The following is a 25,913-nucleotide window of genomic DNA, read 5'->3' as shown; positions in this document are numbered from 1 at the left end:
TTCCTGGGTGGGCCAGAGGGTAGCAGTGGCCACGGGTTCCTTGGCTCAGCAGCAGATCATTCCTGGAGAGGTCTGACCAGGTAACAAGTACACAGGACCAAGTAACAGCCAGGCTAGACAAAGCATAGCACGTTTTTATGTGCGGCTGCTTCTGAAAAGCTCTCCATTCCCTCAACTAGTCCAAATGGAACTGTCCAGCTGCTGTTGTTACAACTGTTGCAATGGTGTTTTTTTTTTTTTATTCCTTTTATTGCATTGATCTTTTACATTCTGGAAACCATTTGCCGAGTAGGTCACACTAAAAGACCGGATAGAAATGCTTGAAATAATTAATTCAGGTCCAGTTGTTCCTAAATACACTCAGGCTATGCAACTGGGATTCTGAAACATGAAGTGTTCATGCCATTCACAGGTATAGTTCCCAAGAAAATGTATCCCACTAGCTGCAGATATCTGAGCCCCTGCATCGTTGTTGGTTTTTTCTAACAAGGCTATAAGAAAAAGGAGGACGGGAAGATCCACTTACTCCTACCTGTTTCTGGCCAGGCTATACATATATATATATAGGTTATCATATCTAAAAGTTCAAGGTTCAAGAAGGACCCTCAAAATGTGGTGCCAGTATAGTTTCCTGTCACACTGAAGGGAAAAGCTGGGTAGATTCCTCTGGTTTTAATTGCATCCCCAGAGAACCTGCAGCTGTCAAAGACACAAGAGCCTCAATCAGGAAAGGAGCAGGAAAATCTGAGGCTTCTTCCTGTGGTTTACACTTCAGCAGCGAGCCAGCACTGTGTAGTGGTTAGAATCAGATTCGGATCTGGGAGACCCGAGTTTGAAACCATATTCTGCCACAGAAGCTTGATGGGTGGCCTTGGGCCAGTCACAAACTCCCAGCCTAAGCTACCTCACAGGGTTGTTGTGAGGATAAAATGGAGGAGAGGCGAATGACGTAAGCTGGTTTGGCACGCTGATGGGAGGAAAGGTGGGTATAAATGAAGTACATAAATAATAAATAAATCTAGTAAGTTTTTAAGGACTCCTGCTTTATTTTGCCACTACAGACTAATACAGCTACTGACTCTGGAATTATCCTTCAGTAGGGAGCCCCCGTGGTGCAGAGTGGTAAGCTGCAGTACTGCAGCCCAAGCTCTGCTCATGACCTGAGCTCGATCCCGATGGAGGTTGGTTTCAGGTAGCCGGCTCAAGGTTGACTCAGCTTTCCATCCTTCCGAGGTCGGTGAAATGAGTACCCAGCTTGCTGGGGGTAAAGGGAAGATGACTGAAGAAGGCACTGGCAAACCACCCCATAAAAACAAAGTCTGCCTAGGAAATGTCGGGATGTGACGTCACCCCATGGGTCAGGAATGACCCGGTGCTTGCACAGGGTACCTTTACCTTTAGGGATCCACACAGGTCAGTGTTGTCCACTCGCATTTCGTCTAAAACCCCTATTTGGAAAATTCTTTGCCTGTTACCTGTTTGGGGTCAAAACGTGGCTGCACAGGAAGCCGAGCTCCAATGTCCGGCCAATAGGCAATGGCTAGCACAGCACTGAGCAGCAGGCCTTTCATTCTCCCAGCAGGCCTTTGCTCATTCCAGCTGGCAGAGGTCTTGCAATGGCCAAAGCAATCTGGGACCTTGGCTGCTGCCTTACTTTATAACCTACCACTTCTCCATACAAACAAATCCATCCAATCTCCAGGAGCAGGTTATGCCAAATGGAGAGGGAAAGGGAGAGAGGAGAGGGTTATTTTCAGAAGTCATTATTTCACTCCTGCACAGTTCCTGAAAACTCCTGAACATTTAGAACATCGCAGCCCCAATCTGCAGGCACCTGAGATCAGATATGCTCCCAAAGATGGGGGTGGTGGTTCATGACAGACCGTGGCACAGCTGGATATTTGGACCAGGATCAAAGTTGGTGAGAGCCCTCCAGATACCTGGACAAGGACATTCAAAACCTCAAGATATTCTGCAAGATCAAAGGCTTAGTGGTTAAGAGAGGTGGACTCTAATCTAGAGAACCAGGTTTGTTTCCTCACTCCTCCACATGAAGCCTGGTGGGTGACCTTGGGCTAGTCACATTTCTCTCCGAACTCTGTCAGCCCCACCTACCTCACAAAGTGTCTGTTGTGGGGAGGGGAAGGGAAGGCAATTGTAAGCTGCTTTGAGACTCCTTAAAGGTAGAGAAAAGTGGGGTATAAAAACCAACTCTTCTTCTTCAATCTACCCACATCTCTGAATCCCCACCTTTGTTACCCTGTCTTTATCACATTTCCTACCCCATAGATCTGTCTGTTCCCTGTCTCTTCTCTTTACTGATTATGCAGCAAAGGCACACAAGGTTATAGTTTCCCTGCAATTCACACCAGTGAAAAAGCTGCAATTGAGTCATACAGCTTTGATGAGTAGTTTAAATAGGCTGGGGCCAACTTCATCATGCACCACTGAGTCCAGGGAAGAATTAACATGGTAGATGTGGTGATGCAGGCCTTCTCCTATCCATACTTCTGGTGAGCCTTGGAAACGAAATAGTCTTATGAATGGGCAGGAAATGCTGCAGTCAGCGGGTGTTTGGAATTCTGCAGGGGGACCCACATAGAAATGGATCTGTACTGGACTTCGTGTTATATACTATTTTCAAGTTAAAAAAAAAAGACATTGTCACTTTCACCTAATTGTTTTGCTTTGCATGGAATTAAAAATATGGTGTAAGGGAGATTTTTAAGGGAAAAGAATTGTCCAACTGGGTTGAATTTCTCCCAGCGTACTAAATGAGCCAGGCACCCTAGTTAAAGAGTAGGGTTGCTGGCATCTTACTGGAGTAACCCTCCCTTCTAAAGACTACCTGTTATAGGTAGATCATACAGTACGAAATTTATCTTATTGTTGGCACAAACAGCCCTCTCCCCAAGCTAAGCGTGGTGTAGTGGTTACGAGCAGTGGACTCTAATATTGAAAACCGGGTTTGATTCCCCACTCCTCCACATGAGCAGCGGACTCTAATCTGGAGAACCGGGTTTGTTTACCCACTCCTCCACATGAGTGGTGGATGCTAATCTGGTGAACCCACTCCTACGCATGCAGCCAGCTGGGTGACCTTGGGCTAGTCACAGTTCTCTTCGAACCCTCTCAGCCTCACCTACCTTACAAGGGGTCTGTTGTGGGGAGAGGAAGGGAAGGAGATTGTAAACCAGTTTGATTTTCCTTAAAAGGTAGAGAAAATTGGCATATAAAAACCAACTCTTCTTCTTTTGTCAGCATCTCGAAACACCTTACACCATGAATAAATCCCATCTTTTCAGCAGGAGTTAGTCACCAATAAATTGTCCTTTATATGGTACAAGACAAGGGGGTAGTTCACGAACATATTTATTTTGGTTCCCTGAAGAAAACAAGCACATTATTGTAAACTGATTTAAAAAAAAGATTTCTGGGTTGATTCTTCAGGATGGATCTGAATTTCATGCTACATAACAGTCCAACCAAGTGCAAAATCCAACGGAGGCCTGCCATGGAAAATGGCAGCTATGCATCTAGTTTCCACTGTGCTTTCCCCAACTTTTACAGCTAGGGAAAGACGTGATGCAAAGTAACATTTTTGATTGAATGGAAAGACCAATTACATAGGGTCAACACTCCCCATATTTCCCTAACTAATGTTATAGTAAGAGAAGGGGAACTGGATGGGGTACATGTTTAAGATAACCCCTCACTGGGCCCTAACCTAGAAAAAGTTCCAGCCACAATCCAGGAGTTCAGTCCAGCTGTGCACAGGAGACCTCTCCTCTCTGTCGGCCTGCTGCAAGGACCTTCCGGCTAATCCACAACATCTCCGTACTTGTTCCTTTTCTCTTCCATCTGTGTTTTCTCTTTGGGATCCTGAGTGGGCACTTTCTCTGCAGAAATGAAAATAGAATTCAGTGGAATTCAACTCCCCTCCCCATGTGATGCTTTAGTTAATCAAAGAAACTTAAAAATGAGATCATACACACAACCAATTTTGTTACCAAAAGCAACCTGTAAAGCAAAGATGTTCAAATGAAAGACATAAGTAACCAGTTGGCTGAGACCATCAAATCCAGCATCCGTTTTCCAACATCGGCCAGCTATGTGCTCCTGGCTCATTCATTAGCAGGGTAGCAAGGTGATACACTGCTACTGAACATGGCAGTTCTACTGAACTAGCATTCCTAATCAGCAGGCAGCTAAAATAAAAGGGGTCTGATCCTCCACATTTTCATTTTAAAAGCTTTATAACCCACCAGTAATTTAAAAATCAACAGTAAAACAGCATCCAAAGCCTTTTAAAATCCCTATTAAAACCAGCACAACACTAAAGCCAGCAATAAAGTCAACAGCAAAGCAAACACAGGTTTCTGTCTATCAGAACAAATGAAAAGGTAAACAGGAAAAACACAAGAAACAGGAACAGCCAATCACATGAACAGCTGCAGGAAGGGGTTCCAGAGTCAAGGCACTTATATTTTTACCATGTTCTCTGATAGTAGTTGTTTGTTTTCAATTTATATGTATAATGCACATCACTTACATGTACATAATATAATGAAAACCTACTGATATACAAACATTGTTGAAAATTGCATGCATTTTACAGGAATCTTTGATGAGGGAACAAAACGCTGAACTAAAAGAAAGATCCAAAAGTCTTATTTGCATGGGGAGAAATCAAAATGGGGTTTGGGATGCTGAAAGAGCAGAGATGAGAAAGCCAAAACCATTCCTACTCATTACAGCCCACAGAATTCAACCTTCGCAAATCTCAGAAATCAGAGTTCAGAAAAGCAAGATGCCTCTGAGTGCTGCAAACATAGGCCTGAAAGTATGCGACTCTAAAATTACACAAAATAACTTGGCGTGAATGTTCCAGCCTCTTTTTGTTCCCATCATTTTAGTTCTTCTTCAGCTCTATCCTTTCAGCTTCCTCACTCTGCTCACCTATGGGCACATTCTGGAAGGGCTCTCTGTTCTCCAGGAAGAGCCATAAATTAGAACACCTTTTGGTTTCCTGTCGGGTCACTGCATAGCTGGCGACTGAACCTACAACTGGAAACACCAGGAAGAATGTTGACAAGCTGGAAAGCATTCGAAGGAAAGCTGCAGAGATTTTACTTAGGGTTCTGCATTCAGTAAGACAATCCCAAGTAAGCATGCATCAGATTTCCACAGCCTTCGCTAACCCAGGTGAAGTTTTAGGCCGAATTCCAGCATGATCTTCCCTGTAGAACTGTTGCAAAGATTAACACACATGAATCATTTTTAATATTTTAAAGTGTTCTGTAAATCCGGCAGTACTGCTATTAATAATGCCCACTGCACTCAAAAACAGAAATAAGTTTAATTACAACAGCACATGCACAGAATTCTTGATTTTTCCCTCCAACCTAAAATCCGTGTAAGGTGTACAGTGGATGCTTTAGGAACTAAGCATTCTGTTGTAAAACAGAGGCTAGCCAAGGTAACTTGAGGTCACTGGTGATGAGACAGGGGGAAAAAGAGGGAATCTTCACAATTCAGTTTCTTTAAATACCAACCCAAAGAAATAAGGATGTTCCACTTGAGTGAGTAGGGCATCTTCTGGTTGAACTTCTGAAAAACAAAGGCCACCCCGGCGCCTGTTTAGACAGACAAAGAGGTTTGGGTTACCCTGACATCATAACCAGCACCATACCCAAACCCCCACATGGTCCTCACAAGGCAGAAATTGCTGGCTGCAAAGTGAGGGTGTCATTCTGATGAGGGATGTTAAAGGAAAGAATGTGCTAGTGGATAGCATCCACTCAGTTCTAGCCTAACTTTTCCCCAATATTCTAGCCATCTACGTGAAAGGATTTTTTGAATGGAGGAACATTCAGCCATACAAGGCTCACCACAGATCTCTCTAAGATCAGATGATCATGCCTATTATATTAGTTGCTGTGGAACACAGGCAGGATGCTGCTGCTGCAGTTGTCTTGTTTGTGGGCTTCCTAGAGGCACCTGGTTGGCCACTGTGTGAACAGACTGCTGGACTTGATGGACCTTGGTCTGATCCAGCATGACCTTTCTTATGTTCTTCGATGAGATCTAAGCCTTAAGAATTTATACAACTGCAACCCGGGATATTTATTTGCAACACTGTAATTTTATTAACTATTGACCCTATGGGGGTCAATGGAGACACTGTCCTTCAGTGTTACTTCTCTGAAGATGCCTGCCACAGCTGCTGGCGAAACGTCAGGAAAGAAAATACCAAGACCACGGTCACACAGCCCGGATAACCTACAAGAACCTATGGGGTAAATTTGGGGGTGGGCTTACCTGTGAAAAAGGTGCCAATGCCCTTCATGAAGGCAAAAGATTGGCAGGCAGCATATTCCTGCAGCCCCTGAAAAGACAACACACAACTTTCCTTTAAAAAGGCATCTATTCACATGGACTTCCCCTGATCAAACTTTAAACACATAGAATGCAAGAAGTCACTGCTTAAGAACCAGTCATGGTGTAGTGGTTGGAGTGTCAGACTAGGATCTGGGAGATTCAGGTTTTAATCCCCACTCTGCCATGGAGGTTTGCTGGATGACCCTGGACCAGTCACACTTTTAGCCTAACCTATCTCATGGGGAGGGGCCGTGGCTCAGTGGCACAGCATCTGCTTGACATGCACATGGTCCCAGGCTCAATCCCCAGCATCTCCAGTTAAAGGGACTAGGCAAGTAGGTGACGTGAAAGACCTCTGCCTGAGACCCTGGAGAGCCGCTGAGCCAGTCTGAGTAGACAATACTGATTTTGATGGACCAAGGGTCTGGTTCAGTATAAGGCAGCTTTGTGTGTTCATTGTTATGAGGATGAAATGGTAGAGAACAATGCTAAGCTGCTTCGGGACTCCAGCGGGGAAAGGTAGAGTATAAATCAAGTCAATAAATACATAAGCATATATACACTGCTGATTTAAAATGGACTTTGCTGCCACATGGCTGTGCAGAGTGCTTTTCATTAACCCACCAAGGAGTCAAAATCATTCCAAAGCATGTCTGGCTCTTAGGTCCTCAGCACCTTCCATTTTAAAAACATCTCCACACACCAAGCAGCAATCAGGCCCAAGCACGGGCAGAAGGGTGGAGATAATTGCTTTGTTTTATTAGAGGTCAGGCCAGGCTGCAGACCTGTTGAGCTATGGCCAAGTGATGTCATTTCAGAAATAAGACAGAAGACTCAGGAGATGGCATTATGGCATGGGATATTGAATGGAAAGTGACCCACGTTCCTAGTTTGTAGTAAGCCCAGAGAAGAGATGCATGGGCCCTGGCTGCACTTGACCAAATTCACTGTCCACCCTTGAGTTTGCCCATCTTTGACCCACACATCACGTAAACAAGTTACTCCACACACAATGTTTGCACTTATTTAAGTATGAATATGCTGCTTTTGGGGAGGGAAGGCAGCAGGTTATAGCCTGATCTTATCAGCTCTTGGAAGCTAAGCAGGGTTGGTACTTAGAAGGGAGACCACCAAGGACAGCAATGGCAAACCACCTCTGCTTCCCACTTTCCTTGAAAGCCCCTAGCTGGGGTCATCATAAGTCGGCTGCAGCTTGACTGCTCTTTACACACCCATGCTGCTTTCCGGCAAATGAGGACCCAAGTGACCGATGATATGTAAGCAAACAAGGGAAAGGCAGATCTTCCTCTCAGCTCCAGGCTATGGCCCTTAAAGCCAAAAGCCCATTGATTCAGGCCTCTAAGCCAGTTCAGTCTTTAAAATATTACCTTCAAGAAAGAGGTGGTACACACATTCAGCTACAAGAAGAGTTGGTTTTGATATGCCAACTTTCTCTACCTTTTAAGGAGAATCAAACCGGCTTACAATCTCCTTCTCTTCCCTTCCCCTCCCCACAACAGACACCTTGTGAGGTAGGTGAGGCTGAGAGAGCTCGAAGAGAACTGTGACTGGCCCAAGGTCACCCAGCTGGCTTCATGTGTAGGAGTGGGAAAACCAACCCAGTTCACCAGATTAGAGTCCGCCGCTCATGTGGAGGAGTGAGGAATCAACCCTGGTTCTCCAGATTAAGAGCACTGGTCTTAGCCACTACGCCACGCCTTACGGCAGCTGGTTCATATTCCAAATTGTTCCCCTACTTGGACTTCACAGGGTTAAACCAAGCTGTGTGTCTGTCGCCCCCTGCCCCCCATCTTCCCGGGGCTGGCTTGTTTATTTTTCTCCTCCCTGGTGAGGTTCTCATACCGTTAACAACTACTTTACAATAATTCATGTCGCAACAACAGTGCATTGCACTTTGCAGAGTACAGAACGACAGATCCCAACCCTGGGGAGCTTGCAGTATCAAAAACATGGCCAGGGAGGCCATAAGAGGGAAGGGAGTAAGGTGGAAAGAAACAGGCAAAGCGTTTAGGTGGAGCATGGGGGGAGGGGATCACACAGGGATTCTGGAGTAAGCAGAATTCAACAGAGGCAGCTTTTCTCTAGGAAAGCAACTGTGGGGAGATGCCTAATAATTTTTTTTTCGTTCTCTAATATTTATATTTCACTTTTCTATCCGGATGGAAAGCTCAAAGTAGACAATGCTCCAGATAAATAACTAATCTTTTGCTGCCCCCAACCGGCAAAGCTGCACAGACTTTGAACAGTGTACATCAATGGAGAACCACACTTCAATGCCCCTGAGGAAGTGAGCTCTGCCTCATGAAAGTTTCTGTCGAATAAATGTTGTTAAGTCTTGAAACTGCTACTGAATTCATGCTTTCTTTTTTCAGAAGCAGTGTGGTGTGGTGGTTAAGAGCGGTAGTTTGGAGTGGTGGACTCTAATCTGGAGAACCAGGTTGGATTCCCCACTCCTCCACATGAGCAGCAGACGCTAATTTGGAGAACTGGGGGCACTTTCACACATACTGAATAATGCACTTACAATCCACTCTCAATGCACTTTGAGGCTGGATTTTACTGTGTGAAATGGCAAAAGCCACTTGCAAACAATCATTAAAGTGGATTGAAAGTGCATTATTCGGCATGTGTGAAAGTGCCCTGAGTTGGTTTCCCCACTCCTCCACAGGAGCGGAGGATGTTAATTGGGAGAACTGGATTTGATTCCCCACTCCTTCACATGAGTGGCGGGTGCTAATCTGATGAACCCACTCCTATACATGCAGCCCTACCTACCTCATCTGATGAACCCACTCATATACATGCAGCCCCACCTACCTCACAGGGTGTCTGTTGTGGGGAGGGGAAGGAGATTGTAAACTGGTTTGATTCTCCCTTAAGTGGTAGAGAAAGTCAGTCTATGAAAACCAACTCTTCTTCTCCTTCTTTCTTCTTCTCCTTCTTTCTTCTGAGCAGAGGAGGTTCCCTGGCTAACAGCCAGATACACATATCCTTGGTATATCTGAGGATATAATGGCCATTTATGCATGGAAGGTTTTGCCTTGGATTTGCCGCTTTCTAGATGCACATTTTCCCCATCCAAATTCTCAAAACTCTGCATGGGGGCTTATTGTTGAGTTTTGATAATTTGGATTGGGGGAATGTACATCTAACGGTAAAGGTCCCCTGTGCAAGCACAGGGTCATTCCTGACCCATGGGGCGACGTCACATCCCAACGTTTCCAAGCAGACTTTGTTTGCGAGGTGGTTTGCCATTGCCTTGCCCAGTCATCTTCTCTTTTCCCCTAGCAAGCTGCGTACTCATTTTACCGACCTCGGAAGGATGGAAGACTGAGTCAACATCTTGTACACAATGCTCATCTTGTACACAATGGAGCTTTACATGGGCCTTGGACATTTCATGTCCCTTTGGCTCCAACAGTTATCTTCTTTCTCCTTTTTATTCACCATAGAGAGAGGGCTCTCACCTGCAACCAATCTGTTAAATCTTTAAAGTGTCCCAAGACTCCTAAAGATGATCCTCCAGTAGCATCTCTCCAGCAGAGAACACTCCTTTTGCCTCCCTCCCTCCCATGCTATTGATCCTGTCTGTGGAAATGCGCCCTTTTTAAAAGGTAAAGGTAGTCCCCTGTGCAAGCGCCAGGTCATTACTGACCCATGGGGTGATGTCACATCCCAACGTTTACTAGGCAGACTTTGTTTACAGGGTGGTTGTCAGTGCCTTCCCCAGTCATCTTCCCTTTACCCCCAGCAAGCTGGGTACTCATTTTACTGACCTAGGAAGGATGGAAGGCTGAGTCAACCTTGAGCCGGCTACCTGAAACAGACTTCCGTCATGAGCAGAGCTTTTGACTGCAGTACACGGGGCTCCTAATGTACATTTAAAGAGTGGCAAATCCAAGGCAAAATCTCCCCTGCCTAAATGGCCCCCATCCTCGGCGATCACCATCCAAAAGCACAGGAATGCTGCCAAGCAAAACGACGGGTCTTTGCGAGCTCTCCAACCACAGCAGCAGAAAAGGGCAAGAGTCCAGTAGCACCTTAAAGACTAACAAAAATATTTTCTGGTAGGGAATTTCTCCACACCCATCTCTCCCCTGGACATCACAGATTCTTCTGCATACCACACCTAATCCCATCACGCCTGCTATTCACATGTACATACTGTTAACATTTACATACTAAGGCTAGTCTGAATTCACTCTCCTCTACTTAAAGACAGATGGATTCACATTCTAGCTGTATCTGAAGAAGCGAGCTGTGGCTCACGAAAGCTCATCCCCGGCCAGAAAATATTGTTAGTCTTTAAGGTGCTACTGGACTCTTGCTCTTTTCTACTAGGGCACACTGTTGTGGTACTTATCTTAAAATAAAAAAGTATAATTGCCAGTTGCATTTTTTTCTGAAGTATCTGAAGAAGTGAGCTGTGGCTCACGAAAGCTCATCCCCTGCCAGAAAATATTCTTGTTAGTCTTGAAGGTGCTGCTGGACTCTGGCCCTTTTCTCCCACTGCAGCCAGACTAACACGGCGACCCACTGGGAATTATCTCCAACCACAGTCTCCCTGGCGCCCCCTTGGCAAGCGGCGCGCTGCCCCCGGCACTTGGCAGCCCGTCGGCCGAGCACGTGGCCGGCAGGTCTGTCCTTGGTATTCCCCGGGGACCCCCGCGAGGAACCCACCGGGTGCTTGGCCGCCACGTCATCGTCCACGCGCGACAGCCCCACGTTCACCATTGGCGCATCGGACGCCGCCCAACCAACCCGCGCGGCCGCAGCAAGGCGGCTCCGCAGCCGCCACCTCTGGGGAGCGGGCCAGCGAGTCTTCCCTCTCTTTGCCGCGCGGGCGGCAGCGCCACCTAGAGGGCTGGCGGTGAGGAAGACGCCGTTAAAGGGAAAGGAAAGCCCTCCTTTTAAGAAGGGCTGTCCAACGTGTGGTTATTTACAGGCGGTCAAACCTTTCTAATGGGGGGGGGGGACTTCTTTTTAAAAGCTGCAACCTATGCAAGGCAATTTTCTAAGGCCGTTCATGCATAGGTTTTGCCCTGGATTTGCCGCTCCTTAGATGCACATTTTCCCCATTTGAATTTTTCAAAACTCTCCACGGGGGCTTATTATTTTTGATAATTCACAGTGGGTAGCCGTGTTAGTCTGTCTGCAGTAGTAGAAAAGAGCAAGAGCCAGTAGCACCTTAAAGACTAACAAAAATATTTTCTGGCAGGGTATGAGCTTTCGTGAGCCACAGCTCACTTCTGTGGCTCACGAAAGCTCATACACTACCGGAAAATATTTTTGTTAGTCTTTAAGGTGCTACTGGACTCTTGCCCTTTTGTATTATTTTTGAGTTTTGAGAATTTGGATAGGGGAAAGCGTGCATCTAGAAAGCGGCAAATCCAAGGCAAAACCTCCCGTGCATCAATGGCCTGACATAGCAGTTCCTCGGTGGAACAGGCTTCCTCGGGAGGTGGTAAGCTCTCCTCCGCTGGAGGTTTTTAAGAAGAGGCTAGATGGCCATCTGTCAGCAATCCTGAGTCTATGAACGTAGGCAGTTCATGAGAGGGAGGGCATCTTGGCCATCTTCTGGCCATGGAGTTGGTGGTGTTTTGTGAGAAGTGTTAGTCGCCCCGGTAGCGAGTGAACACAGCAGAAACAGCGCGTATACAAAAGTGCTCTTTTATTCACAGTGATAAAGTGCTTCGCCAGCACGTCCTTCTCACAACCCCACAACAACTATTAACATATAGTACATATATATACATATCTGGCACAGCGTCCCAGCCAATGAACTGTTGGCTGCCTGGTTGCCAGAACTATCTAGCCCAGTCCAGTTTCAGCCAGATTTTCTGCTCAGTCATTGAGCGATCATGTGACACCACCTGGCTGTCACTCAGATCATTGCAATCTGCTTGCTATGTGCAGTCTTAAATGTCAACAGGAGTAGGGGTCACTGGGTGTGTGTGTGGGGGGGGGGCGTTGTGAATTCCCTGCGTTGTGCATGGGGTTGGACTAGATGACCCTGGTGGTCCCTTCCAATTCTATGCTCTTTTGCTTGTCTACCCGGGAGTAAGTCCCGCTACGTTAAGCGGGGCTTGCTTCCCGGAAAGCGTGCAGAGCATCGCAGCCTTTAATCTCACTTCCTCCCCTCCAAAGGAACTTTAGCTAAGAGGCAGGATTTATTGCAATGCAGCAGCTGCTTCGTAAAAACGGGGCCAGGAAGGAAAGAGCAGAGGAGAAAAACCCGCTTCCGCCGACGCCGCGTCCCTTTTAAGGGCTGGCTCTGCGAACCCTCCGTCCCCGAAGACAGCAAAACGCCCGTTCGAGTCCCCACCCGGGACGCGACGGATGGCTCTGCCCGGGAACGTCCGGATCGTGCAGCACGATGGACAGCGGTTCCTCTGCTTTTGCAGCGAAGACGCCGTCCCCAGGCTCCAGTAAGGGCAAAACGGGAGGGAGGGAGGGAGGTAATTTACAAGGCACAGCTGCAAAACCGGGCGTGAGCCATTGCAGCTCAACAGATCCTCACTGTTCAGAGGCAGTCTATCCCCGAGGACCCGTTGCAAGGGAGCAACAGCCGTGGTGGCCATCGCTCCCTGTGGGCTTCCCTGCGGCACTCGGCTGGCCCACGTTGGGAAATAGGATGCTGGACCACGGAGATCCAGGGGAGTCCTGGCCCTTCCTTTCGTGGTCAGCATCCAGCCCTGGCTGCCGGGAAGCAATAAGCACGGGCGGAGAACCTTACCTGCTCGCCAGGTTCCCTCCCCTCTAGGATCAGGGTGCAGGGCTGCTTCTGCACGGGATTGGACTCCTAAACAAAAGTAAGACGCACAACCTTTGAATAGAAGAACAGACCTATTTTCCTTACTATATATATATATAGATATAGATATAGATATAGAGATATAGAGATATCTATATATGTAGATATATAGAGATATAGATATAGAGATATAGAGATATCTATATCTATCTATCTATCTATCTATATATATAAATTTTTATTATTTTTTTATAAATATAATATTTTCCTTACTTAAATAAGTTCAGTGGGCTTTAGCAACTGAACTAAATGGAAATTGAAAAGGTAAAGGTCCCCTGTGCAAGCACCGGGTCATTCCTGACCCATGGGGTGACGTCACATCCCGACATTTCCAAGGCAGACTTTGTTTGCGGGGTGGTTTGCCAGGGCCTTCCCCAGTCAGTTTCCCTTTACCCCCAGCAAGCTGGGTACTCATTTGACCGACCTCCGAAGGATGGAAGGCTGAGTCAACCTTGAGCCGGCTGCCTGAAACCGACTTCTGTTGGGATCGAACTCAGGTCGTGAGCAGAGCTTTTGACTTCAGTACTGCAGTTTAACACTCTGCGCCACGGGGAAATTAGCAATCCTGAATTAGGCAGGAGAAGGAAGAAAATAATATAGGGTATACTTCTGAGGAAGCATATCTAAGACTCCACTGTCAGCCCATGTACACATGTAGTTGCTAAGTTTTCTAATGAAATTACACAAAACTGTGTGTAAGCTTTTGACTTCCCCAGAACTCTTCAACAGGCTGGATGGGAGAGTCAGTGTGGTGGTGTGGCGGTTAAGAGTGTCAGACTAGTATCTGGAAGACCCAGGTTTGAATCCCCATTCGTGCCATGGAAGCTCACTGGGTGACCTTGGGCCAGTCACACTCTCTCACAGGGTTGTTGTGAGGATAACATGGAGGGGGAAAGAATGATATAAGCCGCTTTGGAACCCCACTGGGGAGAAAGGTGGGGTATAAATGTAATTAATTAATGTGGGGGAGAGGCCTCAGGCCATGATCTTGAGTCCCATGTGTGAACATTGTGTGTTACAGGCTGAGCAGATGTATAGTTTGAAAACGATGCTAATGTAAGGTTGTATCCCAGCACTCTTAGCAAGAGAGGCTATTGATGGTTTTTCCTCCCTCAACAAAGTCCAGCAACTGTCCCTATTACCTCTAGCACCAGGAGAGACTATAAAATCCTTATAGTCAGAGAGCACAGTAGTCATTGTGTTAACTCTGGAAATAAAATTGAGTGCTGCGTAGAGTCACTCAACGCCAAACTGGGCAATTTTGCCTTGTGTTGAATTCTCATATGTGCAGTCACTAGTACCATTCTCCTCTAGTTATGTAAAACTCAAAGCTAAACAAACCAGAACAGACTGTTGAATGCAGGGAGGCCTGTATACAGAAACTGGGGAGAGAGAAATTCAACTAAAAGGCCAAGAGGGGAAAGAAGACATTGGTTTACTCATCATCTAAAGCTATACAGGATAGGTTCCATTCACATCAATCTGGGAAGAAATTCCAGAGATGGGGCAACCACCCTGCTTCAGAAGGTGGAGATGCACAGGGGGAAAAGGCCTCTCTGGAAGATATTAACCAACAGGCAGGCATCTATCAGCAATAGATTTGAAAAATGGCAGCTATACTTCAACATGGTTGCACCTTACCCTCTCTCGTTGAACAGTCATTGTCAGAGACAGGCTGCGAAGGGTTTGGAAGCATGAATTTGAGTGAAGAAGAAAAGTTGGTTTTTACATACCAACTTTCTCTACCACTTAAGGAAGAAACAAACTGGCTTACAATCACCTTCCCTCCCACTCCCCACAACAGACACCCTGTGAATTAGGTGAGGTTGAGAGAGTTCAGAGAGAACTGTGACTAGCCCAAGGTCACCCAGCTGGCTTCATGTGTAGAAATGGGGAAAGCAACCCGGTTCTCCAGATTAGCGTCCGCCACTCATGTGGAGGAGTGGGCAATCAAACCCGGGTCTCCAGATTAGAGTCCACCACTCCAAACCAACACTCTTAACCACTACACCACACTGGCTCTCCTTCCAGTGGCAAGGAAAGTGTGGAAAATGCAGAGGAACCCACAGAATCTGAGATTGTTGTGACCTTTTCTGGCACAGGTGTCATTGGTGGAGGCATAAGAACCTGATAACCTGTGGTCTTCTCGTTTCACAGTGTCACAAATGCTTGCGAGTTCTGGAGCTGCGATGGTGCTTTGGACAAGCTGGACAGACAGGTAAGCTTCCAGACTCGGGTGCCTGAGGCAGCGCTCTCAAAACCAGTCTCTCTGCTACAGACCCCTCTGGGGGTGGAATGCTTCGCCTAGCAATGGGAGGCCTCTAGTTTAACCTTCCCCTTGGCACACTGTGCTGGTTTGCCAAAACATGCTACATTTTCTCCCTTGAACGTGGAGACGTAGGAATGAAATTAGATGCGTAAGAACAGTGGTCCGTCAAGTCCAGCATCCTGTTTCACACAATGGTCAACAGCAGGGCATAGAGGCCAAGGCCCTTTGTGTCCTCTTCTTCCTCCAACCACTTACTGCCTCTGGATGTAAAGGCTCACTTTAGTCACCACATAGCACGTCCTCCATAAAGCTGCCTAATATTTTAAAACCATAATCAGTACACAGTGCTAGCACGTTTCATGTCTGAATAAAAGTTCAGTCCCTGCACATGGACGAGGGGAAGGATTGTATCCTGCCCCCCCCCCCATGGAATATGTGGGCAGGTCCACAAATTATGGAAATATATACTTAGTTGTAGTTTCTGATCATGGTGTTTGTTTATTTATTTAGAAAATTTCTTTGCTGTCGCTCCTGGGTAGCTTACAAAATAAAAATAAAACAAAACATTAAAAGATATTAATTGAAATCCAGCATGTAAAAAAACCCACAGCCCAGCATAAAAATTTAGATCATAAAAACAGACCACAAACTTCTTAAAACAACAGTTTCAAGGCTAAAATAGTATTAAGAAGAGTTGGTTTTTATGTGCCGACTTTCTCTACCACTTAAGGGAGACTCAAACCGGCTTACCATCACTTTCCCCTCCCCTCAACAGACACCCTGTGAGGTAGGTAGGGCTGGGAGAGGTCTAAGAGAGCTGCAACTAGCCCAAGATCACCCAGCTGGCTTCATGTGGAGGAGTGGGGAAACCAACCCAGTTCACCAGATTAGCCTCCGCTGCTCATACGGCGGAGTGGGGAATCAAATCCAGTTCTCCAGATTAGAGTCCACCGCTCCAAACCACTGCTCTTAACCACTACACCATGCTGGCTCTCACTGTGTTAAGAAAATCAAATCCTTAATTAAAAGGCTGGGTGAACAGAAATGTTTTGGCCTGGTGGCAAAAAGAAACAGGGTGAGCCTCAAGGGGAGGGGGATTCCCACTACACATGGCAGCCTTGCTTGCCTTTCTGGCTGGCTAGGCAGGCCGGGTGTCCTTTCGTTTCTAGCTCTCAGCAGTTGTTGCTTTTGTCCCCTACCAGGTGGTATCTCAGGATGGGCAGAAAATTTCTATTGATGACAGCATTGCTAAACTCAGGTGGGTGTCCCGCAACAATCAGGACTTAGGTTCTTTCCTCATTTCGGAAGCTGAAGGTGGGTTAAAATTAAACCTGTCTACTCATTTGAAGGGCCCTAACCTGGATGGCCCAGGCTAGCCTGATCTCATCAGCTCTCAGAAGCTAAGCAGGGTCAGCCCTGGTTAGTATTTGGATGGGAGACCACCAAGGAATACCAGGGTTGCTGTGCAGAGGAAGGCACTGGCAAGCCACCTATGTAAGTCTCTTGCTGTGAAAACCCCAAAAAGGGGTCACCATAAGTCAGCTGCGACTTGATCGCACTTTACACACGCACTTATTTGAAAGTACTTGGTCCCATATAATGAGAATGTCGATTTTATTCTCCTGTTCACCATTATCTGTTTTTACAATGCTATGTCCCCCTTTCAATGGAATGAAATTTGGCGCATGCGTTCGGGACATGATTCCCTGGTTGAAATCCAATTAGCAGCTCCACCCTGTTTTCAGGTGGGAAAGAAAGATGTGAGTCACACATTGTGATGCAGTGTGAAGTGTGAGATCTTGGGAATACTGATTCTGTAATCTTCTGCTTTTTAACCAATTCATGGGTTACATGTAAGGAATTTTATATATATATTACCCAAAGCTTAGTATTTTGAGAGACTGAAGGAAGTGTGAGATGATATGCAATTTAATATACCAACAGTGCAATCCTAGTCAGAATTACACTCTTCTAAGTCCCAGGACTTCCGTAGACTTTGAACACAGTAACTCTGCTTAGATTGCACCGTAAAGCTCCTTGTTGTTAGGGAAAAATATTAAAAATGGCAAACGCTATCTAAATGCACAGATTAGAACCAAAAAAGCCTCAAAATAAACTTTAATTGGCCTCAGTTGCCGTCCCCAGTGATCAGAAGTGGCCTTTAACAATTAATCAACTAAAAATTCTGGTTGATTCTACCTAATTTTTCTACCTATCCTAATTTTGTGATTTCTAATGTTGTAACCCAGTTTCTTTTGCATTGTTTGTTTGTATGTATTGGTTTTACTGCATTAATTGTTTTTAAAATTTTGTAATCCTGCTTGAGTCTCTCTGAGAAGGGCAGACTATAACTGAAGTAAGTAAATCAATAGATGTAATGCGTTGAGTCATAGTTATGCTGATAAGCTACATTTGCACCAGTGTCAGTTCAGCTCCACAATTTGTTGTTTCACTCCTCTTTTGTCCACAGAGAAGCCTTTGAGTATCAGACTCCTGCGCTGACCATACATGACAGCAAGGCCATCTTGCGGTTCCAAGACAGCAGAGAAACTTTGACCTTTGACTTGTTCAAAGTGCCCCTCTCTGAAGCGAGGAAACTAGCCCAGGATCTGGTTTTTGACTTGGTGGAACGGGTGCAGAAGCTGGAAAAACATCTCAAAGGTTCTGTTTTATACATACTTGCTGGGTGGGCTGGGGAAGGTAGAATCTCAACTAATTCCAGCTTTGAATCCATTCCAACTTCTCCTTTTGCTATTCCTCATGGAATTTTAGAATCCAGTGTGCAACAGGCTGGTGGTTTCCTAAATTTAGTATGATAGAAATATAAAGAATCAAACCAATATAAGACTGGTTAACAATATACATTTCCTCCCACCCGTCTGAAACCCTACAAATAGATCACCACAAATTGCTAAGTCCACAAAAATGTTTAGGGGCATGCCTGCCCACAGGAGTATGTCATTTTGTAGCTAAAAGAATGTACAGCTGAAGGGAAGGCACCCCAAAAGTGCCTTGGGGAAAGCACGCACGGTGCTTTGAGGGAAAAACACAGATAGTGTCTTGAGTTCCAGAGATCAATCTGAATTGCCCCAGTGATCTCTGAGTTTATTAAGCAATAATACAATGGATAGCAAAGGTCAGTCAATGATCACACGATGGAACTAAAACAAGGCATACCGCGATTAATGATTAATAAGATCAAGGCATAGAGAAGACAATGAAACATTCCTTTCTGAGGACAGCATTCCTTAAGCAAACACTGGCTGTCTGTTACATAGAATGAGTGGATTACCCGAAGCTAATCCCTTTAAGGTTGTTACACTGAGGTGAGGCGGTCATACTACGTGACCAGTATTGAAAGTGGACTTTGGCCGGGAGCTTTCCAGAGACCTAGAGTTTATTATAACCAATATTTCAATATGGCAAGAATCAGGGTTCTGTGGAACCAATATTAAAATGGCGAGGGTGTGCCCAGCCGCCAATTAATAATTTGGCTTCAAAAATCCCCACATACAGCTATGAATGTTTATACTTCACTGTCTTCCACTGCATGTGGGATAGGTGTGTTGCTTAACTTCTCTATCCCATCAGTTGGAGACTATTCCCTATTCACCATGGGTAAGCAGCTACTTCAAATCCTGTTATCAGTAATTTCTGAAGGTACCCGGAGATATACCAGGCAGGTTGCCACTTTCCCTATGGTGTTGCTACACTGGTCCCTTATCAGTTTGAAATTGACTTTTTTTAAAAAGCTAGGAAGGGGGGAAAGCCTCTGTGTGGGTGTGTTTTTTTAAATTCTAGACCTGTTTACCAAGGGAAAAATTGTTTTATAGGTAGGGATAGACTTCCATTCTCAGTTTTCCCCTCTTCTACTGACTTCTAAGATCACAGTTCTGGAGTGCAGATTGAAAGCAGCTGCAAGTTGTTGAAAACAAATTGTTTTGCATGTTTGCCAGCGTGGTGTAGTGGTTAAGAGCAGTGGTTTGGAGCGGTGGACTGACCTGGAGAACCAGGTTTGATTCCTCACTCCCCCACATGAGCAGCGGACTCTAATCTGGTGAACTGGATTTGTTTCCCCCCTTCTACACATGAAGTCAGCTGGGTGGCCTTGGGCAAGTCACAGCTCTTGGAGTTCTCTCAGCCCCACCTATCTCACAGGGTGTCTGTTGTGGGGAGGGGAAGGTGAACGTAAGCCGGTTTGATTCTTCCTTAAGTGGTAGAGAAAGTTGCATATAAAAACCAACTCTTCCTTGCAGAGTATGCCCTTGCTGGTGCTGGTCCTTTGCCCCTTGGTAGCCCTGAGAAGAACACACTGAAAAGCCAGTCTCTCTTTGCTCCAGGTAAGAGATGGCACACAGCCAAGGCAGCATATTTTGTTGGTCAGTGCAGGCAGCATCTCTCTTTTGCACCAGTATGAATTTTCAATCCTTCCTGTTTTGATAACTATCTTCTTTCTGAGGCCGCACTGGCTTGCAAGCGAGAACAAGGTCATGTATTGCTTCAAGCCCCACCCATCCAAAATACTCATGTTCCCAGTCAAGAAAAGTCACATTCTATTGTAACAACAGAATGTGCCTTAACATAATTTTTTGTTTGAGCTTGATAAAGGGAAGCACAAGGCACCATTCTGAGCACTGAAGGTCTGTCCACCACATCGTGCAATTGGATATCCCATCTGGCTTCATAGATTTTATCCAATGTTAAGCACAAGCCTGCCTTTGAAACTATAAGCTCTACATCAGCGGTGTAGAAAACTCCATCTTTATCTCTCCTCTTTAAAATGGAAGCTCCCAGTGTACAAAGCTAGTAACAGGGGGTCAATTCCATACCTTTGGGGAGCACACATTAGTTATGTCTTGAGGATGCTGGATAGGTGGGGGTGAGAAGGGCAATCCTCTTCCAAGCTGCAGAAGGAAAAGGACCGTCTTCTCCAACACCTCTAGAAAAGTCTGGTCGTGAAAATTGGGGGGTGACACAGAGAGCAGCTCTGGCTATCTTCTGGATCACTTGGCCTGCTCCAGTGGTTTCATTTCCACATGATGCCTGTGATGCTCGGAGGCACTCCAGAGCTTCCCCCAATATCAAAGAGAACAAGGAGGCCTTTCTTGCACTGGGCCGCTATATGTGCACTACAGTTCCTTATTCACAATGCTGATTGCAAACAGTCATCATGGTGTCCCACTGGGAGGACTTGGCTCACTTGAGTTACCCCCAAGATCCTTGCAAAGAACATCTAGCCTTTCTGGGTTGCCTAGCAACTGTTCAAGAGCCAGTGTGGTGTAGTGGTTAAGAATGGAGAACCGGGCTTGATTCTCCACTCCTGCTGGGTGACCTTGGGCCAGTCACAGTTCTCTCAGAACTTTATCAGCCCACACAGAGGCTGGCAATGGCAAAACTACTTCCAAATGTCTCTTGCCTTGAAAACCCTACAGGGTCGCCATATGTCAGCTGGAACTTGACGGCACTTCCCACCACAACAACCATTCGCTTCCCCTTGGCTTTTTCAGTGACATCACTAGTCCCACCACTTTGAGAACCACTGCAAGATTCTTGTCCCCAAGGACTCCTCCTCCCTGCTCCACCATCAACATACTTCCTGCCTACCTAGCCCAATGGACAAATGAAACCGAGCTGTAGCAACAGCTTCAACCCCTTTGTGTGTTTTTTCCTGCAAGCAGAACCGAGTCCCTCCAAAGGCTGGGGTGGAGCTGGCGCAAGGCAGATGGCAAATAAAAAGAGGAGGCCTGGAGAGTCCCTCATTAATCCTGGATTCAAAAGGTAATTCCAGACCACCTCCCTCATAACTCACCTCACTTCGGCCACACTGCCAGTTGACCAACACTCCCAGCCTGGACTTTGTAGTTGATGAGACAAAGAGTTCAAGCCATGAATGAAGATATATGATAGCAGTCCATTCTTCCTCAACCCAACTTTTGGTATTAATCTCTCTTCATTGCATTCTGTTGTCACCATTCTCTCCACTGCTAAACTTAATGGTTCAGTTCCTACCAAAACACACACGCACCTAGTTAAGGAAGGTAGGGGGTTTCTGCATATTTGGGTGAATTTTTGGATACGTAGAAAACAACTGAATATAGTGAATAGTTGAATGAACACGTGGGCTTAGCGTGCAGCAGTAACTTTCATGCACCTCTTTTGCCCCCGTTTGTCATTTGGTAGCTGGAGGGCTTTTAATCATGGTGCCCAGATAGTGGTGCTCTAAGAACATACGAAAGGCCCTGCTGGATCAGACCAGGGTCCATCAAGTCCAGCAGTCTGTTCACACAGTGGCCAACCAGGTGCCTTTAGGAAGCCCCCAAACAAGACGACTGCAGCAGCACCATCCTGCCTGTGTTCCAAAGCACCTAATATAATAGGCATGCTCCTCTGATCCTGTTCTCTCTCCCTTGGGAGATCTGTACAGTTCCCTCAGCCATCTGTTTTGATGGCACATTCAACACCTTTTATTTGTATATTATTCAATGTGGACCCCTCTCCCAGCCCAAGCTTTCCGTAGAGCAGGTGTGTCAAACTCAATTGTTACGAGGGCTGGATATGACATAAATGTCACTCAGTTGGGCCGGGCCATGCCTCACCAGCCCAGATAGCTGGCTTTGGGGCTGGATAAGAGCTCTCAAGGGGCCGCATCCGGCCCTCAGGCCTTATGTTTGACACCCCTGCAGTACAACTTTCAGAGCAGCAGATTGAGAGCGAGTAGGCCTGTTTTTTTTCCTTTTAACTCTTTGTGCTTTACAGCTATTTGTTATTTTCATATGGTTTCATCTTTATTTTGATGTAAGCAGTTTTGTAGATAACGGAATAGAAAAGCAAATATAAATATTTTGAGGTTACAGTAATGTATGGGAAATTATTGAAATGTACACTCTGTGAATGCTGTCTTTCCCCCCTCCTTTTTCCTAGTAAAAAGATGCCTACCGGGGTAGATTTTGAAGAGGTCTGAGTGTGCCCTGCATCAGCCAAGGCAAACGCGCAAGGCCCTTTCACAGGCATTTTAACAAGATATTTTAAAGTACATGCATGCCATTGATCATTTCAAACCCGATGAATTGCTCAGCCTCCAGCCCACCTTCTGCCCAAAACAGCAGCAAGTCTCTCTTTAACACCACCCTGCCAGTGGATTTGGAGGGAGAAGAGAACAAAGTAAGGTTAACTTCCCGCCCGCCAGAGAGAAGACTGTGAAATGAATGCAAGTCAAAGACACCATTCTCAGATGAGGCAGCTAGCAGGGTCAGCGTGGATTGGTACTTTCCGACACCGACAACTCAACGGAGGTCCCCACCACTGCCCAGGGACATGGAGTTGATTTCCCAGTGGGCGAAGTGCCCGGAAGACGCCTGGAGAAGCAAAGCCCAAGAGCCTCTCACTCTACTGCTTCCGGCAAGCACCCCTCCTCGCAGGCCCAGGGGGATGTGCAGCATTGCAGGGCTCCTTGCTTGCTTTTGGTAGAGCTACTGGCAGCAATGGGGACTGAAAGGAGTGCAAGAACATTACTTTAGCATAGGCACAGTGGGAAGGACCATGGGGAAGAGGACCCTTCTCCTGTGCTGAATGGCTTGCAAAAAAAAGCTGCAGCTGGCTCTGGGGAGGAGCCTCTCAGATGAATTCGTTTTTTAATGTGTCCTTCAGCAGCCTTTTTAAAATGAAGTACGCCTGTAAGTTACTTGAATAAAGCATCCTGCAAGTTACTTGAATAAAGCATCCCACCCCACTGTTTCATCAGTTGCTTGCATTCTTGGCAGGGCTTCTGGGTGCCTGCTCACCGGTTGTTCCCCTCTCTTCAGCTCCCAACATGAGGGTTGTTCTTAAAAAAAAAAAAAAAAAAAAGATGCAGCTGAGAGACCTAACAGACTAGTTATCCATTTTCCTACCTGGCAAGGTCAAACTGCCTCCTTGATCCATCTTTATTTTAAAGATTGATGCTCTGCTCTTTGACCAAGTGCTCTCCAAGGCAGTTGGTGTGTGTTAAGAGTCATCAAGTTGTTTCTGACTCATGGCGACCCTATGAATCAATGTCCTCCAAAATGTCCTCTCTTTAACGGCCTTGCTCAGGTCTTGCATACTGAGGGCCATGGCTTCCTTATGGAGTCAATCCATCTCTTGCTGGGTCTTCCTCTTTTCCTACTGCTTTCAGCTTTTCCTAGCATGATTGTCTTTTCCAGTGACTCTTGTCATCTCATGATGTGACCAAAATACGACAGCCTCAGTTTAGTCATTTTAACTTATAGGGTCAGTTCAGGCTTGATTTGATCTATAACCCACTGGTTTTTTTGGCAGTCCATGGTATCTGTAACACTCTGCTCCAACACCACAGTTCAAAGGAATCTACTTTCTTCCTATCAGCTTTCTTCATTGTCCAGCTTTCACACCCGTGCATAATAATAGGGAATATGATGGCATGAATTAACTTAATCGTGGTTGCCAGAGACAAATCAGTTTACAGCGGATTAAAACTATGGTGCCCTTACCTTTCTGACAGGTGTCACTGGGCAGCTGGGGCAGAGCGGACAAGCAAGGTTCCCTCTGACCCTGCCCCTTCTTCAGCCAGGCTGGTCTCGCTTTGCTGGGAGGGAAGGGAAGGCAACCTTCGCTTTGCATCTTCCTTCCATGCTGGCCTTCTCCTGTCCTGCAGACATTCAGTACTGGTGCCTCTGGACCTGATTTTAGCTAGCTTCCACCCAGAAACAGATGCGCCACAGCATAAGAGCCCTTGCATGAGGTAGAACTCAGAAGGAACTTGTGTGTTGCATCCTGCAGATTAGTTCTACTAATGGCAACAGGTTCTTCCAGCGGAAGAGGCTTTTGAAGAGGCTTTTGCATCAACAGCAGGCTTCATGTGCAAGAGGGGAGCATCACCATTAGCAAAGTGTCTCCATGCAATCCAACCCCAAATTTATCATTTGGAATTTTTTTTTTTAAGGTTAGAACTATGTGTAATCTTAGGCATGTTCTACACATGCAGCAGAATAATGCCGAGATGCTCCCCTCTGTGAACAAATCCCTGCAAATGGAAAACAAGCATAACAAGAAGAGAGCTAGGTTTGACGTTTTCTCCCGGCTATCCTACTTTTCTACATGCAAGTAGTTTTTCTGTTTAATAGTATGGCAGATAGTCTTTTCTACTACAGGTAGAGTATCTCTTATCTGGACATCCCATATCTGAACTGATCCGAAAACCGGACCCTTCGAGCTGGCAGCAGGCAAATCCATGCTGCCTGCTTTCAATGTTTCTTCTCACCTAACAGAATAAAATACAGTGTACACTGCATCGTAGGTGGAGACTGAAAGCCTGCCATTGTTAGTTTGTTGCTGCTCTTGTTTAACAGCTGATACAGGTATTCTGGTGAGATAGTTAGAAAAAACTAAAGTTTGCTTTCTGATGGTTCAATGTACACACAATTATTAAAAATATTGTTTAAAATTACATTCAGGCTGTGTGTATAAAGTGTATATAAAGCATAAATGAATTTGAGTCCCACCCCTAAGATATCTCATTATGTATATGCAAAAATTCCAAAATATTCCAATACACGGAAAGATCTAAAATACAGACCACTTCTGGTCCCAAGAAGTCTGGATAAGGGATACTCAACCTGTACCCCTTTCTAGTTTTTGCAACACATATGACCCGAGGTCCAAATGTAGTCCACCATGACATGTAGTGTGACCTGCAGTCCCATTGTCTATTTAGTGACTCGGCAAGCATGCATTGGACTCCATGCCCCGATGGGCTGAAAATCTTGGGCAAGCTGCCGCTAAGTCCCAATTTTCACGACATTTTTCCTTTTAAAGCAAGCAAGGAGCCAAGTTTTGAACAGGAAAACAGTAAAGTTGAAGGGTTAAACCCCTCCCTCCCCTGTAAATCCAGGCCACAAATTGCAGTTTATCTACAGGACAGGGCAAAGGATGATCTTCCTCTTGTCTGTTTTAAGCCGTAAGTGTTGTCAGCTCCCTACAATTCACGAGGCAAGGCTTGGAGATGTCATACTTTCACAAAACATCCTGTTTAGTTCCAGTCAGGATTGATTCTGGCCTATTAACTAATGGAGTTGGGCACTCTTGTTCTAGTTGTAGTGATAATTGTCTCATCCTTCCAGTAAAGTAATTATTGCTTCTCTGTGTTATGGATGACAGTCTGAGAGAAAAGAGCCTTCATTTAAGTCACATGAACACACATGAAGCTGCCTTATACTGAATCAGACCCTTGGTCCATCAAAGTCAGTATTGTCTACTCAGACCGGCAGCAGCTCTCCAGGGTCTCAGGCAGAGGTCTTTCAAATCACCTACTTGCCTAGTCCCTTTAACTGGAGACGCTAGGGATTGAACCTGGGACCTTCTGCATGCCAAGCAGAGGCTCTACCACTGAGCCACAGCCCCTCCCCATCTTGTAAGTTTGTGGCAGAGGTGGTA

At 45.9% G+C, this 25,913-nt stretch overlaps 2 protein-coding genes across 2 annotated transcripts; one reads left to right on the top strand and one right to left on the bottom strand.

Annotated features, from left to right (window-relative positions):
- Positions 1-3,758: 3,758 nt before the first annotated feature.
- TMEM141 (transmembrane protein 141) lies at positions 3,759-11,137 on the bottom strand. Its single transcript, XM_056860872.1, has 5 exons — positions 11,083-11,137; positions 6,322-6,388; positions 5,556-5,636; positions 4,960-5,067; positions 3,759-3,899 (listed from the first exon to the last, which is right to left on the bottom strand). The coding sequence occupies exons 1-5, from the start codon at positions 11,134-11,136 to the stop codon at positions 3,820-3,822; spliced, it is 390 nt and encodes a 129-aa protein (XP_056716850.1). The 5' UTR covers position 11,137; the 3' UTR covers positions 3,759-3,819.
- A 1,604-nt stretch (positions 11,138-12,741) lies between these two features.
- PAXX (PAXX non-homologous end joining factor) lies at positions 12,742-22,480 on the top strand. The gene is made up of 7 exons (XM_056860922.1): positions 12,742-12,830; positions 15,374-15,434; positions 16,688-16,743; positions 17,956-18,146; positions 19,742-19,825; positions 21,164-21,263; positions 22,407-22,480. The coding sequence occupies exons 1-7, from the start codon at positions 12,742-12,744 to the stop codon at positions 22,444-22,446; spliced, it is 621 nt and encodes a 206-aa protein (XP_056716900.1). The 3' UTR covers positions 22,447-22,480.
- Positions 22,481-25,913: the final 3,433 nt, after the last annotated feature.

The sequence above is a fragment of the Euleptes europaea genome, chromosome 14 (genome assembly GCF_029931775.1).
Source record: "Euleptes europaea isolate rEulEur1 chromosome 14, rEulEur1.hap1, whole genome shotgun sequence".
Classification (NCBI taxonomy): domain Eukaryota; kingdom Metazoa; phylum Chordata; class Lepidosauria; order Squamata; family Sphaerodactylidae; genus Euleptes; species Euleptes europaea.
This window is presented reverse-complemented; position numbering and strand designations above follow the sequence as displayed.